The sequence below is a fragment of the Melospiza georgiana genome, chromosome 2 (assembly GCF_028018845.1).
Source record: "Melospiza georgiana isolate bMelGeo1 chromosome 2, bMelGeo1.pri, whole genome shotgun sequence".
Classification (NCBI taxonomy): Eukaryota; Metazoa; Chordata; class Aves; order Passeriformes; family Passerellidae; genus Melospiza; species Melospiza georgiana.
Window position 1 is genome coordinate 55,496,693 of NC_080431.1, and position 17,965 is coordinate 55,514,657.

General features: G+C 41.4%; 1 protein-coding gene across 6 annotated transcripts in view; it reads right to left on the bottom strand.

The window, feature by feature from the left end:
• Positions 1 to 1,395: 1,395 nt before the first annotated feature.
• Positions 1,396 to 17,965, bottom strand: part of DHRS12 (dehydrogenase/reductase 12) — a 31,053-nt gene continuing 14,483 nt past the window's right edge. For 3 of the 6 annotated variants that reach the window (XM_058019260.1, XM_058019264.1, XM_058019266.1), the window contains 5 exons: positions 11,706 to 11,767; positions 10,870 to 10,974; positions 10,226 to 10,316; positions 8,781 to 8,918; positions 1,396 to 6,224 (listed from right to left, as the gene is read on the bottom strand). In XM_058019260.1, the coding sequence (XP_057875243.1) occupies positions 6,097 to 6,224; positions 8,781 to 8,918; positions 10,226 to 10,316; positions 10,870 to 10,974; positions 11,706 to 11,767 (524 nt within the window). In that variant the 3' untranslated portion in view covers positions 1,396 to 6,096. The other 3 variants (XM_058019263.1, XR_009114192.1, XM_058019265.1) reach the window with 3 other exon arrangements.

A 17,965-nucleotide genomic window follows, 5' to 3' on the forward strand; every position in this document is an offset into this window, starting at 1 on the left:
GCCCCTTCAGCGATGACCTCTTATGTAATATTGAGGAAGACAGAGATTTTTCTCTTCAAAATTGCATCTTGTGAATGTTGGCAGGAAATCTTTGCTCCTCAGAAGGAAAAAAATGTCCTTAGTTTGCCAATAACTCGAAGTTCTGGGATTTGAGATTAACTTTCTGTGATCACATGTGATTTTTCATTGCATTTTCCCAGTTTGGGGATTTTCCCTTGTGACCAGTCTTTGGCCATCTCTGAAATTTTGTTTGCTGCAGGACACATTGTACTGCTCAGAGGAGAAAGAGATTGAGTTCAATTGAAATTGCTGCCAAGTAGGGATGTTGAACTCAAACCAAAATGAAAACAAGAGAGCACAGTCCTGGCAATGTCTGTGCAAAGAGGGGATACCGAGAAAGAATGTTATCATCATACAAACAAAACCTAAAAGAACAAACCAAACCAAAAAGCACCTACAGTATAGAAATGAATATTTATCAGAGCTGTATAAAGCCAAACACAACCCCCATCCCAGTACTGTAAGCCAGCCAGCAGCCGTGGTCCAGATCCAGAAGCCACAAGGAACAAAGAGTTGTTCCAGTCTATGAAGATTTGACTTCCATTTCTTGTTCTTTGGTTCAATTGCCAAATAATATTTATCTACCTCAAGTAGTTTTTTCAGGACTGCATTAAATGCATGAGCACTTAGATATTAAGAGGATGGGGAAAAGACACATTACTACTGAGATAGTACAGAAAAGGTGTCAGGCCTTATGAAGATAGTCTCTCTAGTTATTTGTTCTTTAGATATTAAATAATCTGAATTTATTAAAGGGTTTATCACCTTTATATTTTCCTTTTATCACAGGTCAGGGCATCCTTCAGATGTGAAAAACCCATTGCTAACCACCCCTATTTTGTCCTGTCCCAAGAAAATTCTGGAGAGTTGCCACCGCCAAGTAATTAGGGAATTTTCACAAATAAACAAATTCACTAACTTCCTTGCTACATCTTTGTCATTAGCACTAGTTTTGGCTGTGGTTTAGCTTTCCAAAGGCTGAGCCTTGTTTCTGACTCTGCTTGCTAAGTTGTCATACTGACCAATACCTCATGGGCTTTGCTGTCTTTTTGATTAGAGGGATTTTATATGAAAAAAAGCTCCTACTGGCTTTTGTTCAGGTCAGTGTTTTATAGGAATGCTGCTCAACAATTTGACCATCTTTTCTACCAACTACATTGTAACACTTTCCAGTACTGTTCCATTATGTAAATAAGTGTCTCCTATGTAGCTGAATAAATTGTGGTATCTTAACCCCACTAAATTAATTTCTATCAGCTTTTGGCTATTTCTTTTCCTTCTCTATGTGTGTAATGAGGAATTTGGTTTACTGAGTTTTGACTGGAATCGTTCACCTGCCTGTTTGTGAATTGTCATAAAACTGACAGCTGTTGTATGGACATGTCTTTTGCCTGGACAAATTCTTACCCTGAGTGCCTGGCTGGGTGAGCAGCCCAAAGGAAATGGTGTCTGGGCAGCAGAGGAATTGCATGATTTTGTGCATTACTCCAAGGCTCCCTGTGGATCGTGGACTCTAAACTGAAAAGTAAAGGGAGGGAAGATGCTCAAGATTTTTAACCATCAAAGAAAATGGCACTTCCTGGGACCTCTCTCCCTGAGGTTTGCACAAGTGCAGGTTTTACCACTCTTCCCTTCCCCTGTTTGGACAATATTTTTATGTGGGAAATGGCACTGCTGGTACAGCAAAGGTTTGAGTTGTATCTCCTGGCAGCAGGGCAGAAACCTGTCCTGCTGAAGATCTTTGGCCAGGCTGACACCGTGCCCCCTTCATAAAGCTGAGCATTAGCTTTTGTTTTGATAGAAAACACACTTCCTTCAGAGGAATACATAATTTTTCTTTATCTGATGGCTCCCTCTAGAGAGAGGAACATAAATACTGCCCTACTGCACAAACTGAAGTTCTTGGATTTGATCACTTTTAGTCCCAGAAGTGGGTTTTTTGCACTTCCTTCCTATCAGATTTGGTGCCTTTTCAAAGCCTTTCTCTCATTATCCAGATCAGTGCTTTCTGGGAGACTGCAGGAATACAGATTTTTTAAGTAAGTCATCTTAGTTGCATTTTAAAATTATCTCGTGTAATCAGTTGCTGGCTGTGCTGCAATGTGCCCAGAATTGCCTCTCCTAACAAAGCAAGAGATGGAACTTTACACAAACAAGAAATACTGTGAGCTGAGCTAGGGAAGATGCAAAGCTGTGCTCTGCCAGAGTGGAAACTGCCAGTCTAAAATGACTGTAGATGTTGACCAGCACTAGTTTTAGATAAGTATGACCCAGTGTCATGAGATGGGGTGCTTTATTTTTGCAGGGAGGGTGAGAGAGTAACACACAGAGCAACTCACAGATTTGAACTGCTTCATAGCTGCCCTCCTCCACTGTTCGAGCAGGTTGTTCCCTGAAGGACTAACTCCATGTTGACTCTTCACTCACCAAATTGAGGAAAACTAGTACTGCTTCAAGTGCCATAGCTTTTAGAAAGACTTTGTCATTACAAAAATACAAACTAGTGCTTGTACTGACAATTGAAATGGCTGGGATTATCCCCCCACCAAATAAATTTATTTCCATTGAGGTTTGCAGGACTGACTTATCAGGCTATAATGAAGGATATAGCAGAACTCCCTTGGAGTCCACGCAGTGCATATTCAAAATCCCACTTGAGCCCTGTTTTAACAGGAAGGGAAAGGGGTGGCCCTGCTCATACCTTGTTCCCACTGAGTAGAACACAGAAGCTGGAGTGTGTGTTACTGCAAATGCCAACAATTGGTATTGGCAGTTCACTCCAAAATTGTGAGGTATTTATGGGAGTGCCCCCATTCAAAGGCAAACAACAAACAATTTTTTACAACTTTAATCAACAGCAGGTTGATTTAGTTTATTGAGTTTTTTTAAACAATGAATAAAGACGACCCAGAAATTAAAACTAAAGACAAAATGCAGTTTACAAAATTGTTTGATACCTGTTACATTGACCTCCTAAAACTTTCATCCAAGACAAAAAGAGAAGTTGCAGTGGTCCCTGCATAACCACCCTGCTGCACTAATGATGGGCTGTGCCTTTCCATTAGGATGTAGGGTAATGATCAACTCCACATGTGCTCTGTGGTGCTACATTCCTCTGCAAGATCCCTGAGAGCAAAAACTTCCCAAGTAGCTGACTTCACAAAATGAAGAAAAATATGAAGCTATCAGAGTGAGGTCAGAGTCATAAAAGCCTCAAAGCTGCCACAAGAAGTGTGGGGCTGTGCCTGGACTGGAAAGGGTGCCAAGAGCAGCTGCTGTGCTTGTCATTCCATTCCCAAGAACCAGATGTGCTCTCAGACTCCCAGTGTGCACTGCTTAACAAGGACCTGTGCCACCTTCATCTTCTGCTCATCTGTCACTGGATGCTGTTTTTATTTTGTTCATGAAGTTTTAAAGTGGAAGAGGAGAGTGAGGGGAAACCTAATCACAGTCTACAACTTCCTTGTGAGGGGAAGAGGAGGGGCAGGCACTGATCTCTTCTCTGGGGTGACCAGTGACAGGGCCCAAAGGAATGGCCTTAAGTTGTGCCAGGGGAGGTTTAGGTTGGATATCAGGAAAAGGTTCTTGACCCAGAGGGTGGCTGGGCACTGGAACAGCTCCCCTGGGAAGTGATCACAGCAGCAGCCTGACAGAGTTCAAGAAGCATTTGGACAGTGCTCTCAGCACCTGGTGTGACTCTTGGGGTGTCCTGTGCAGGGCCAGGAGTTGGACACCATGATCCTTGTGGATCCCTTCTGACCCAGCATAATCTGTGAGTGTGTAAATGTATTCACTTACATGAAGTTGCAAGTCACTCTGCATTAGACAGATCCTCTCACTGGCTTGCAGCCACATGCCATGTTTGCTCTCGTGGAATCAGGCTGAAATAAAGCATCAGCAGGACCATAATACCAAAGTGTGTGACACTCTGGACTTAGTTTCTACTTGCTGTTCCTGTTGTTTAGTTCTTTTTAAATCAGAAGTGCTCTTAAACCATAGCATGTTGCTCTTAGACACTGTGACCAAACTTTGATTAAAGCAGTTTCTTCACTGGCTTAATTTTTAAGCTGTGACAAAAAATGAAAAATATAGGCTATTCAAATACACTAGTGTAGAATGTGAACTAAAATGTGTTAAATATATACATATATAGTGCACAATTTGTACTTTTATGAACTATTTAAATACCAGTCATTAAACTTTTCTTCTGTACTGCAGAGCTGAGAAGCAAACTGATGTAAATACTAAATAATGCAAATGTTTTTATTAGCCTTGCAGCTATTGGGTTAAGAGATGTAGTTACTATACATGCTTCCAGCCATGCTCTCGTTTTGGGTAACTGTATTTAACAGCTGAAACCATAGAAAATGTTAATACCAAATTTGCAGGAAATAAACCTCTGTACAAGCCTTGCTGTTGTTTTCTTTCACTGTAGGACAAGAAGGAGTTAAGTTTATAAATGAGGCAATAACTTGAACGCTGACCCAGCCTCTTCAGGAGGAGCTGTGACAGCCGGACTTGTCTCAGCACTGCTTATCATGGGAAAATTTTTGTCAGGGCATCTCTGACAGTAAAGTCTTTACTTCTAGGGAGATTGACAATAGGCTGAAAAAAGCAGATTTTTCTTAAACTGATACTTAATAGGAGATCTTTGAATAATGAGGAAATACCATCAGCCAGGAGGAAACTAAATTACATAAAGCAAGACAGAAAGAGCTCTCCTCTGTCCATCACCAGTCTTTAGCTGCCAGTCACTGCAGAGAGCTCAGGAACATCTGTGTTATATTTGTGTTTAGGTCCCTGGTCTTACCACACTGGTGTGAGGCACACGTGAAACACTGCAACAACTTGGCTGGTTCTGGAGGCAGCTGGTTAATAAACACACTCAGTTCAGGAGAAAAGGTGTTACCTTTGTTAATAATAGTCTTGGCTTTGCAGTAGATCTGAAATAATTAAGACAAAATGAGTCCCACCAGAAAGTCTTAGTCTGAGCTGATTGTCTTCAGCACTCTTAGAAAGATTCAGCACTGTAGGTGGTGCTTCTCAAACTGGATCCAGTAAATCCCTGTGAAAAAGCCCATTTTCCCCTCTACCGATTTACAGTGAGAAACTCTGTGAGTAATTCAAATGTCCACAGATCAGGCAGGATGAATCCTGTCCTCTGTGTCTGGAAGTAAACACACCCAGACAAAATACAAGCCTCTCATCAGGAGGTACATTCTCCTCTAAAACCTGTGCCACACCAGTGCTCCCTTGCCCTCTTAATCCATTCACAATGATAAAACAATTCCCTTTAATCTCTCACAGAAATGGCAAGCAGATACACCTTAGCACGTTGTTTCTTTTTGTGCCTACAGTCATGCAGCCATTTCTCTGCTGGATCCAGCCATGTCTGGGTGTGTTGTGTTGAAACCTCCTACTTCATGGTATTTTGACATAAATGGGATAATATTTAGCCCTGGCTCCATAAAGTAATGTGGAAGGCATTTGGCAGTGTTCCCAAATTCTTGCTGTTTAAACATGAGGAAGCAGATCACTTCTGCATACCAGCACTAATTTATAGAAACTAAAGGCTGTGAGGAATCCTACCCTTTAAACTAAGCAGGCTCTGCAAGAGACTTTATGCATTCCCAGTTACATGCTTGAGCCCAATCACCCTCATGCAGTGAAGGAAGCCACCAACCTGTCCAATACAGCAGTTAAAAGTTGTGTAAAACATTCCCTGTTCTTTCCTGAAGTCCTTCACAAAGGCTACTGAAAGTACACTCCTCTGCATTTCTCTGTGCTCAGTGTTTTCTCAATTTTTCTTCCAATCCAAAGAACACAACCTTAGTGTGTCTTCAGGCAGCAGCTGCATATTCACAATGGGAGAGACTTGGCAGCAGAGGAAAATTACACAGGTGCCACTCTACCACCTCATTACGAGAACACCTGAACCTAATTCATTTTTAACAGGCCTATGGCATCCTACTTCCCCTCAACAGCAGATTACTGTGTAATTAGAAAATTTGTGGTGACACAGTGTCAGCAGAGACCCTAAATTCCTGGAGAAGCAGATTTAAACTTCTGGGAGAACTCTTCCAGCACCTCCATTAGCTTCTCTTCATCCTCTGGTGGACTGTGGGTGTATGCTAGGGGTAAGTGTGTAGGGACTGGTTGCCTGTCTGGAAGAAAAGAAAAGAAAAAAAATCTTACAGGTACATTTAACTCTCTTATAGCAGAAAGGTTTTCTGATAGACTCTGCACTGCCCAAACATACTTCATGGTCTTGAAGCCAGGAAAATTAACCTTCTAGGTAATTGCAAATAATGCTAATTAAGCTTATCTTCTAAACCAAAAATTAAACCAATTCAATCTGTATTTCGGAGCTGGAGTGATTTTCCTGTAGCATAATATGACCTGGACTGTGCAGCAAGCCCTCATTTGCAGCTGGGGACAGTTTAGGAAAAGGAAGGCTTCCCTGTGGGGTTATGCCTGTCACCAGTGCAGCACCCACAGGCAAACAGCAATAGCTGGAGTTTGTTGCTGCAGGCAGAGGATGGTTTTGCACTTGAAACAACATTCTTCCTTGCCTCTTGGATAATCTTTCTAGTACTGTACAAATTCCCAGCTGGGACTCTGTAGTTAGGATTATTTTCAATCTTAAAATGCTTGCTTTCATCCTTAGAAACAATGGTTAAATTCTAAATGCAAAGGAACTTGGGCTTATTGCTCAGTCACCATAAGTGACACGTATGCAACCAAGTTTGCTCAGTTTGATGCTTTACTTTGTTTTCCAAATCTCATGCCTGTCACTCACTCTGTAAATACAGCTGTTACCACCATCCACCCTAAGGGATCCTCCCCTCCAAAAACATGGTGTCTAGAGCCTGGGAGCCTCATGAAAATGCTGTCAGGTATCTGTGGAGCAACAGTCAGAGCACTGGTGCAGCACTGTTAAATCTACTTAGCAAGCCCAACTTCCACAGCAGCCAGCTGAAACAAAAAGAACAAGCTGCTGCAACCCTGGGAAGCAGATTTCCCTGAAAACCTATCAGGCTGCTACTGGGCTTCCCAGGAGAGCAGAGGTATTTGCTCTCTTAAGAGCAAATGTTTACCTGACTGCACATACCACATAACTTCTGCTCATGGAAAACTGAGGAGAGAGAGAGAGAGGAATGTTCCACTCTCCATCACTGAATACAAACAGCTTCCCACCTAGCCATAGTGCTTCCAGTAGCCTGTGCTAAAGTTTGGGAACTAGGTATGAAAGCCAAGCTCAGCATCACAGAGAAGATGCTTCTAGTCTTTGGAAAGCAGGTCTCTGTTTTTATACATTTTAGCAGATGCAGAGAATTCTGGTAGTACTAGTCATGTTCTCACTTCATTATTTTCTCAGGTTTAAAAAAAAAAGCTGGCTTTGGTTTGCTCTCAGAGGGAACAGAAGAAGAGAATGCAGAAAATGGAGTGAAACTGTGAATGATTTGGAAAATGGCTGCCTAGGATCAGAAGGGTGGGGTTTGTAGCAAAGTGCTCCTGCACGCCAAGCCCTTCACTGAAAGGGCCTGAAGAGTGCCCAAGCTAAGCTGTGGCTTCCAAAAGGTCGTAGAAGTAAGAAATAACTGACTTCACCACTATTTGGTAAGCACAAGACATACACAAGACACAGAACTTCTCTTGCAGCTTTAAGAGCAGTCATACCAGGACCAAAGCTCTCCAAAGTCAGTTGCTTTAGCTAAAGAGGCAGGGCGTGTTCCCTGTTTACCAAAGCTGGGGGTAGAAAAAGGCCAAAGGGAAGAGCCTGGTGAAATTACAAAAGAAACAGAAAGAACAACTGAGCAGAAGCATTAGGATCAGAAGAAAGTGACTGGAGTAAAAGAAAGGCAAAGCCTGGTTCTACAAAGAAGGCTGACCAGCTGGGATGTGGGGTTTCCACATGCACTGCATGCTGACACGAAAAGTGTCCATTTTAGTATCTGTCAGCCAACCCTGTGTGACTGTCTGTGGGACAGAAGGAACAAAGTCAACCCACATGCAGACAAGTCTGAGCTTCCTGCATTCTCCATATAGCAATTCAGTGAATCAGAATTTGATTGCCACATCCAACAGAAGCACTAAGCTTCTGTAAGAAATTACCCTGAGCTTTCTCTTTCTGGACTGACCTGCATCAACCATTGAGGCTTCCTTGCTTCCAGCTGCTCCTACAAAGATGCCTGTCATTTGCCTGGGAGAAAAGAAAGGCTCTGCCCTACTTTTCCATTCCCTAAGCTCAGTGCCAAAAATGCCACTGTGCTCAAGTCTTTGCCCAGTGTTAGAGAAAGGGGGAATTGGCAGTTTTAGCCAGCATGGAACAATAGGAAGAAGAACCTGTCAAAGCAGAGCCAACTCCCAGTGCTCTGTGAGAAAGATGCTCATTTCCTAACATCATAAAAGCTGCTGTTTCACTGCTGTGATTCACCTTCCCTTGGCACAGTCCTACATGCAGCCATTTTCATTACAAAAATCCCCAACCCTCCCTAAAGAAATGCTTTGAAGTCTCTATCAGCTACTTTAGAGGACAAAAGCAGGAATATAACAATTTAACAGAATGCTCACTCGAACATTTAGACTTGAAACAACTTTGAGGAATGCTTTTATCCTTTGCACAAGCTGCCTTTATCCCCTTCCTGGCCAGACAGGGATCCTGAGCTCAGGCAGGCTGGGGATCTCCAGTGTGTGCACCGTGAGACACTGCTCCTTACCTTGGAAGAACAAGCCACTGGGCAGCTTTGTTGCTTCAGCTGACACCGCCAACCACAGGACGGTGTCGGCTCCCTGGGCCTCCGTGCGCAGAGAGTTCTTCATCCTCTCATAGAAATCCGGCATGGCTGATCTCACAGCTGGAAAGCATAACAATGGAATGCTGGCCTGCCATGAAAGGCTTTCCTGGCACAAACAAAAAAAAACCAAACAACAAAACAAAATACCCCCACCAAACCAGCTTCAAATTGCCATTTTTTGTGCAGGAAGGAGAAGAGGCATCTCTGGAGCTTATGGAAGAAAATGAATATTTCCCTGTATCTGGGAATAGGATGGCTTGTAGAAGAATAGCACTAAGTCACCAGATGATCCACCCCTTGTTTGTTTGGGCCAAATTACAGGGACAAAACTGACAACAGGATCTGTAAGAGGTTCCTCTGCCAATTCCACTCTAAAGATGACAAACACGAGGAAAACAGAAATTCCAAAAAGCAGTATTGTAATGGGATTTTTAGCTCTTCTTTTCTCACCAGTTTTAGGAAACCAGTTGCAGCACTGTATTTAAAAATTGCTTACTTGCTGTCTAAACTCTGGTTTCATTTTATTTTGTCCAACAGATGGTGACTGTGGGCCCATCCAATGTCGGTGTTTATTTTTGGGGGTTGGAGAGTCTTTGAACTTTAAGGTGGGATAACTTTATGGTTCATTAAGTTTGAAATCTGCAAAGGAAGTGCAAAAATAAATGTATTTTAAAGAGAAAGAAATACCAGGATATTTAGTTGGAAAGGGCTGTTTTCAAGCATAGACAGGGTAAATGCTTCTGTTGTCAGAAGCAAATTTTGGAAACTGCATCCCTATAAAAGACCTAGAGATGTAACTGCTATTCTGCATCCCAGGCTTGGGCACTGGGGACTGGAAACATTGGGGAATGCAACATGCATAGTGTATGACTGATACTGGCCCACCTGCTCAGAAGCAGTCACTGAAGAACAGCTGCAGCTCAGACAAAGACAAAACTGCTTCTCAATAGCAGTAAATGTTTAGAGGAAGAGCAGAGGGCTTGCACAGTGGTGCATTCTCCTACATGCCCTCACAAATTCCCAGTGTCTGCGCATTGGTACTTACAGAGGCAGAAGGTCCATCTGTGTGTTTAACAGTTCCACTACAAATGCAATTTAAAAGTTACCTTAAAGAACTGTGTCTCTGCTGTGCATTTCTGCAGGGCTGGAAGCATTCACTGCCCATTATTATTCTCTAGCTATACACAGCTAGCAGACACTGTGCAGAATAGAGCCACCAAGGGGACATAAAACTACTTCAAGCACCAGCTTGGAGAAAAGAAATTACTGCACCTGTTGCAAAAATATACTAGGAAGTTTCATTTCTCTTTGCTTTTAAACTAATCCTGAAAAGAAAAAATATCGTCAGAGTGTGAAGCAGATGTTACCTGGGGTGTCTGCCCAGCCGGGGTGCATCACTGAGAAATGGATATTTCTGTGAGCCTTTGCCCACTGTTCTGTCAGGACAACTTGCTGTCTCTAGGATAGAGCAGTAAGAGCCACACTAGCACCACGTTCAACAGCCTGTCCACCAAATTAGTTCCCAGGGAAATAAACTACATCAAATGTGCCATAAATACCAGAGCATTTATGTACAGCAGAAATATACCCTTGCTCATCCTGGCTGGATTTATTGGATAATTTCATCAGAGACTTCCACAGTCATTGCCATCCATACCCTGGCTACAAATTTACTTTTAAAGCAGCTGCACTGCTTTTACTGACCATGTCTATTTGCTGCAGACTGTGGGCAAGAACTAAGCAGGCAGACAGGGCTCATCAGCTAAAGACAGTGTTCCCCTTGGGACTTCTCTAATATCAAATCGAAGTCTAGCCATGCTCTCCTCCATGCAAGATGTATGCACTCCTAAGGGCATGCCATCATACTCCTGAAGATTACTGCCTGTGCATCTGCATGTGGGTTGGATGCAAGGGGAAAGCAACAGTGACCAACAGGCTTGTTGCAAAGCAGATGGTATGAGCGGCCTAGCAAAGAAGGGCTGGGCTTTGTTTTCAATCCCATGGGCTGTACCTTGTTCTGTGCATACACCATGGTTCCATCAAATGACCCGCTTTCCGACTGCAAGTCAGATACGTTTAGTTTTTGAACTAGCATGCCCCCAGAAGAGACAGTGATCTGTAATGAAATGAATGAAAAACAAACAAATGAAAAGCAAAACCAGGAACTCCCCACAGAAGCACTCATGCATGCAGTGTAGTCTTCAGGCCATAGCTGGAAGTCCCTACGGAGCAGGATTCCTCTGCATACTCTTTGCATTATGCTTATGCTCAGGAGCAGAGCATACCTGGAGATGAGATGAAAGATACATAAGGTTTTTGAGAAGGGATTTTCATTCAAAGTGATGTTGATTCATTTCAGAAATTTTGTGCTTTTTCCTTTTGGAAAGTAATGGGGAGAAGGAAAATAGCAGAATAGCACTATTTGTAGTTTGTATGTTTAGCACTTACCAAAGCTAATTAGAAGTCATACAAAACTTGGGAAATTTCATTTTTAAAAATGTACCTGCTGTCTTATTTTACACCAAGATCTGTAAAGTTCTTTTAAGCCTATACTCCTGTTGTACATATTTTGCACTCTGCTGCAGGAGCTGACTTGCCCTAGGGAATCTAAGAGGGTAAGTTCCCAAATGAAGTATTTTACACTGATTTCCAATGAAGGGTTGAGAGCAGCAGGCAGGAGCTTTGCCTTAGACCAGGAGGTTTTTGTTAGCAAAATCCAAGAGGATTTTAGCGATCCTTACAGCATTGTAAGTAATCCTGCATTGCTAGCACAGTCAGAGAACTGCTGTTACAAGCCAGAAGGTAAAAATAGTAAAACACCTCTTTTAAACAGCATCACAGACTCACCACTCTGGCATCAGCTGCTTTTTCCAGGAGGGGCACCAGGGCAGTTGTCATGATATATGTACCTAAAAGACAGGCAAGCACCAACATTAACTTCTCCTTTTTAAAAAAAGCTTTCTTCTCTCTCCACCCTCCTTAACAACCCAAAACCCAAAGTCTCTTTACCTGTGAAATCTGATCTGAATTTGACAATGATTTTTTCTTGCTGGTTCACCTGCAGTGTGCCAGTTCAATTTGTAGCAGTTCACATTGCCATATACTTAGCAAAAGGCATATATTACTTTATAGATTTTCATGTTTGTTCTACCTATAGAGAAAACTGCTCCCTACATTCATCTGTGATAATCTGAAGGCAAAATAGCTCAGGTATGGAATTCCTTGGGTAGGGGAAGGTGATTCCAGTGAAGAAATTGAGAATGCATTTCCCCTACAAGTCTGGCATGTACACAAAGATCTAAGCTGGGTCATGAACAAGAAAAGGAAACTGTACTTCATACTTACAGTTCTTAGGGCACTGCATATGCACTTAAGATTTGTCCATTCTTCCCTTCTCACTATGAAATCCCTCAGAGCACACTGACACTTTTTGTGTTGCACACAAAACCCACCCGTTATATCCCCAGCATGACCATTATGGAAGATAAGGAATCCTTGGGGGAAAAAATATTAATGTTGCCTGCCCGAGGCTGAGCTAAGATTACTTAGGGAAACTTAATTGTGTCCTTGCCTGCTTTTGATCATGTTCATGTAGTAAGGATTTTTACATACCACACAAATATATTCCATTACCATGACCAGCAAAGTTTGTTATTACAAACACTGTCCAACTGTCAGTGTATTTGACTCAGACACACAGACACACCTAGTGATGTTTCAGGCAACCAAGTGCAACAAGACTTTTTTTTTCTATTTAAAATGTATTTTAAAAAAATCTATTAATTCAAAATTAATTTAGCCCCATTTACTGTAGTGTTTCTACACCTACTTCCCTTTCATGTCTTTACAAATGGCTCTAGTTCAACAATTATACCAGTGATAAATGCATTTCTTTCTTGAGCTACTGAGGCCATGTTTTCCAGTAAGCATGAAGACTTCAGCATGTCTTTACAACCTCTCTTCCACACAGGCAATGAGATCACCCAGTTAAAATACAGCATGTTTATAAATATGGTACCAAAATCAAACATGTTACATGCCTGGTGAACAAACTGTTCAGATCCCCTGTCAGTCACAGCATAATCAGAGGTGTGTCCATACACACACAATATATTTAAAACCCTGGCAAACCAAACTAAGCAAGTGCACCGCAGATGAGCAAATGCAGCCTGTCTTCAGCAGAAAATGTGAGCAAAGGCAGTTGCCAGGGGATGACGATAGCCCGGTCGCGTCCCCGGGTAGCGGCGGGGAGACTGAGCGGTGACATCATCGGTACAAGAACTCCCGCTGACGGCCAGGGGAGGCTGCCGCGATGTGGGGGAAAAATAAAATTAAAAAAAAACAAAAACAAAAACACTTCAGTATAAGCTGAGAGCCTGGTTTTAATGCTGTTTGGCTGTGGGTTCTTAAAAAAAGTAACATCACGTCTTGGTTAAATAAGCTGCCTCTCCTAAAGGCAGAGCTGCAATGCACCATCTCTGTCGATGCTCCATTTTACTGTCCTGCAGATTAATTTACACTTTTAAGGGGCTTCATGTTGATTTGTTAATTCTAAAGAGCTGCAAAGATGAATGCACTAATGTTGCCTCATTAACAACCAAGCTTTGTTTTGTTTCCAGCTGAATAAGAGAAATGTTCAATGCCAAAAATCCTGCTTAGAGCAACTACAGCCTGTCAGAAGTTTATGTGCTTATTTAGAATCACAAACTAACTGCAAAGCCCACATCTCCTCTCTTCCTCAAGTTTATTAAGAATTCAGTAAATCCCACAACAAAAGCCAGAGCATTCCATCTTTCTGCCCCACAAGACCACTTGCTCATTTGCTTTGAGACAGAGCAGTTTTGATCACAGCTTCCTATGGCAAGCAACAGTATCTGAAAACACACACAGACACAATGCATCAGACATTAAGGCTGCAGCATTTAATTTCTCCCACTGCTAAATATTTCACCAACTACTGTCCCCATATTAAGTGTTTGAACAGAAACTCCTCATTCCTTTGACAAAAATACTTGGGTGTTGCACATTCTTATTTGCCTGGGCTGGTCTGTCACGCAAAACAGCCTGGAAATTTAGAACAGTAATAGCAGAACAGATAAACGTTATCAGCAAGGTTAGAATACACCATCATCAACTGAAAGCTCCCCGTTTGTATCAGTGCAAAAGCTGGCCTGTTGTTTGATGGTGCCATTCAAACATTGGGAGAATGCTCAGTATGGTCACTGCAGGGCCTGGCACAGCCGTGCACCTCACAGCAGCTACTTTGTCCAGCACAGCTGCATCACAGCAGGCACTAACACTGAAGTTAATTTCTGAGTAAAAGGGGAAGCAGCAAATGAAGGCATTGCCTGTCACCGTCCTTATGGGAAAAAAAAAGAAAAAAAAAAAAAAAAAAAGAAGGAAACTTTTCTTGTGAAAAAAAAACTTTGCAAGGAAAACCAAGACTGATTTGGTAGAAGAAACTACATTCATCTCTGCCCCTATGTAAGTAAATCAAGGCAACATCCAAACTGTATGTCCTTTTGATAACACTTGATTATTAATAACAATGTACTGGATATCACTCTTTCCAAAACAAGCACTTGAGCATTCTAACACATTTACTCGATGCAAAAAAATTCTTGTCTGTTAAAGGAGAAATTTCCTCCCACAGAAATTAATTAAAAAAGATAAGGCATATCAAATGTGGTTAATGCTTAATTATCACTGTGTTCAAACTGTACAAATTGAGTTGTTTTGTTGATTTTTTAAATGGTTTAACACAAAAGTACATGAAAGGAAAGGCAACATTCAACAGTGCTGTGCCTTGCACTGAAAGCAGTAATCACTGGGTATCTGTTGAACATACAGCTAGTACTACCTGCATTGAGGACTGTGAGACACGGGCCAGATTTGTGTATCACCATTTTCTGTCACTGGAAGGTACATTATCCACATGGCCTGCATGCTTGTCTCCTACTGAAAAAAATCAGTGAAATAAATGGTATACATTTCCCTTTGATGAGAAGTATTTGCTGTGACACAAAGGAGTCCAGCACAATGAATTTGGGAGTTTGCTCAGAAGCAGCAAGAATGCAGAAGAAGGTGAGCCCAGTCTATCACACCCATATACAGGATTTCATCTTGCCCTTACTGAACTCTGCCAAGGTGAAGAGTTGACTTGCAAAACCTACTGGAAGAGCTACTGCCCTGTTCTGTGTAATGAGGTCTAACACAGTACTGGCTGGCCATGTTTTCTCCAGTCAAAAAGGCTCCTGGGATAGATGCACAATTTATTTTAAAGATAAACAGTCTCTTAACATTAGTTTTCTTTGGAAAAGCTTCTGTAGGCTTTGTGCTTTGGAGCTTATCTCCCATAATAGGAAATCACATATAATGCAGAGTAATTAAAACTTTTCTATAGAGCAACACCATTACACACCATAAACCAACGTTATCATATGGTAAAGTAGACAGGGTGGGTTGCCAATTATGCATTAAACATGCTTGTTCTAGTAAAAGTAATGAGCCTGGCATTTAATCAGAACATACTCTGTTCGTGCACATTAATGTTTACTTGAAAAATATAAAAACAAAACCCACCAAAAATATTGAATCACCATGCATTCCCTTGTGGTCTGTCTGGTAATTGTTCCACCTGGTCTGAGATCTTCTCAATTCAGTCGAGTAATCTGATATTGTGCTCTAACTAACAAATCAAATTTTTGACTCCATACAGTGAACTCCCCTGCCAACCTGGACAAGCACTAATTCAGTGGTTTCACAATCAAAGAATGAAATATTAATGACATATGTAAAAAATGAGGCACCGTTATGGAGATAAACATTTGATTCATATAGTAAGTTGTTTTTTTTGTTTTTTTTTTTAAAGACCAAAAACTACAAAAATCAGCCTGACTGCTTCATAAACTGCTAAATAAAGTTCTGCTGCCTTTCCCATGACATGATGCAGAAGCTGAGGGGACTCTATGAAAGACACTTTTATTAGGTCTTGTGAAAAGGTAGCTCTGCATGTTCTTACAACAGTTATTCCACGGTGGGTCTCATGACAGGAACAAAATGAAAGCTATCCTACTGCACAGGACAGCAGTCTCCAGTGTATTGAACATAGGTCTTTCTCACAGAAAACTGCAAGTCTTGCTGTACTAAAACATAAAAGTAATCAAAACACGGGATAGCCCTAACAGAAAATATAAACAAACACTGTGCATGCAGATTTCCAAACTGCTGGTGGTTTCAATCACTCTGCCAGAACCTGGAAGACTCCTTAGGATTCACATAGTTCAGACTGAAAATTAATACGATGTGACATAAAGTAAAAGTACACAAACATATACTCTGATTTGCTTTAAAATCTAATGTGACCCTAAAATATGTATTTTATAAATCAACCTTGAAGAAAATCACAGTTTCAGCAGAAGTAACATTGTCAACCCACTACCTTCCTATAACATCAAATTAATTGATGATACAATTACTGTGGACCCAAGTGTCTTGGTGGATTGCAGAATGTTTTTTGCTTGATGTTCTATCTGGCAATTAGTGGCACATTGCTGGTGAGGTTTTTGTCCTGCTAACATTGGAATAAGGGCAGGCAGCCAGCACCACACTAAGTGAAGTGCTTCATCTGCCTGAGCTCTACAGTATTATTAGGAAGTGTTATTTTAACTGTAAAAAATGTGGGAACAATAAAAAACTAAACAAACAAACAAAAAACCCCAACACCACCAAAAAACTTTCACTGTACAGATTTCAATGGCTCATTCATCTGGTAGAAATCAGGGCTTGCTTTTCTTGAGTGCAAGTAAAAACAAACCACAGAAACAAACAAACAAAACCAGCCAACAAACAAAGTTCCATTCTTTATTGGCCTGATTATCTTCTCCTGCAGTTTATGCAGTTCTCAGTAAGAGACATCCCTGAGTCTCTTCTCCTGAGTTAGAGATCAGGAATGAGGATTACAGTGTGCTGTCTCCAAGGGCCAATTCCACTGCACTAGCAATAACTGAGAGTGCATGGGAAGAGGTAATGAACATGAAACACAAAATAAAGGTTTACATTTCCTGCAAATGACAAAGCTCATCTCAATAAGGGCTCCTCTGTCTCCTGGGAACCAGGCTTCAGTACAGTTTCTGCATGTGCAATTATATTCAACATTATCCTTTCACATACCACCTCTGATCTGTAAGTCTCAAAGCTCTTTAGAAAGAAACCCAGAACAACAGCCTCCTTTTCACAGATGAGGTTGTCTTGCCAAAGATCAGGCATTGAACTCACAGCAGACTGACAGCTGATATTCAAGTTATTTGACTTCCAAGTAGTTCAGAAGACCAGGCTGCACTGGATTCAGTTAACACCAGTTAGATACAGTTCATGTGTAGGGAAGAGACTGACAAACGTGAACCCAGGTCAGGCAGTTTGCCATAGATGGGCTATAGTGTCACTATGACAGACAAACATCTTACTTCCTCTGGCTCTAACCCTTCTTGTACAGAGTGGAAGTATATGTCTATATATTATTAAAACATGAGAGCCCATTAGATCGAAGAAAAGATGCATACTGGGAGCATCATTTATCTCTCAGTGTGTTTTAGCATCCCCTTGCCTGGTAAGTAGCAATAAAAAAGTAACATATATGTCATTTTTCCATGTCAAGCAGGAAGATATATTGAGTAAATGCAAAGTGAGGCAGGCGATAAAACAGAGGAAAAAAGATTGTTTCAGCTAAATGCCTACTGCTTCAATAGGAACATGCTGCTTTTGCCTCTACCTGCTTATAAATCCTCAAGGTTTTTTCAAAATGACTGAATACCACCAGCTTTCATAGTCTTTGTTGGGAGTTATACAAAAAAGTAAAATAAAATTAAATTTTAAAAGACTTTTGACTCAGAAGTCTACAAGACTCATCAGAAGAAATTATTGCTTGTTGCTGCCCAGCTCCTGGGTACAACCCTGAGTACATGGTCAGCCCATAAGAAGAAATATAAGGGCAACATCACACAAACTAGAAGACAGAGAAGAAATCTGCCCATCAGGACTGGCAGGTCTGCAGGCAATCTGCCCATGTTACCCCCCGTGAGTCGCTCAATTTGGTTTATTTTAAAGTG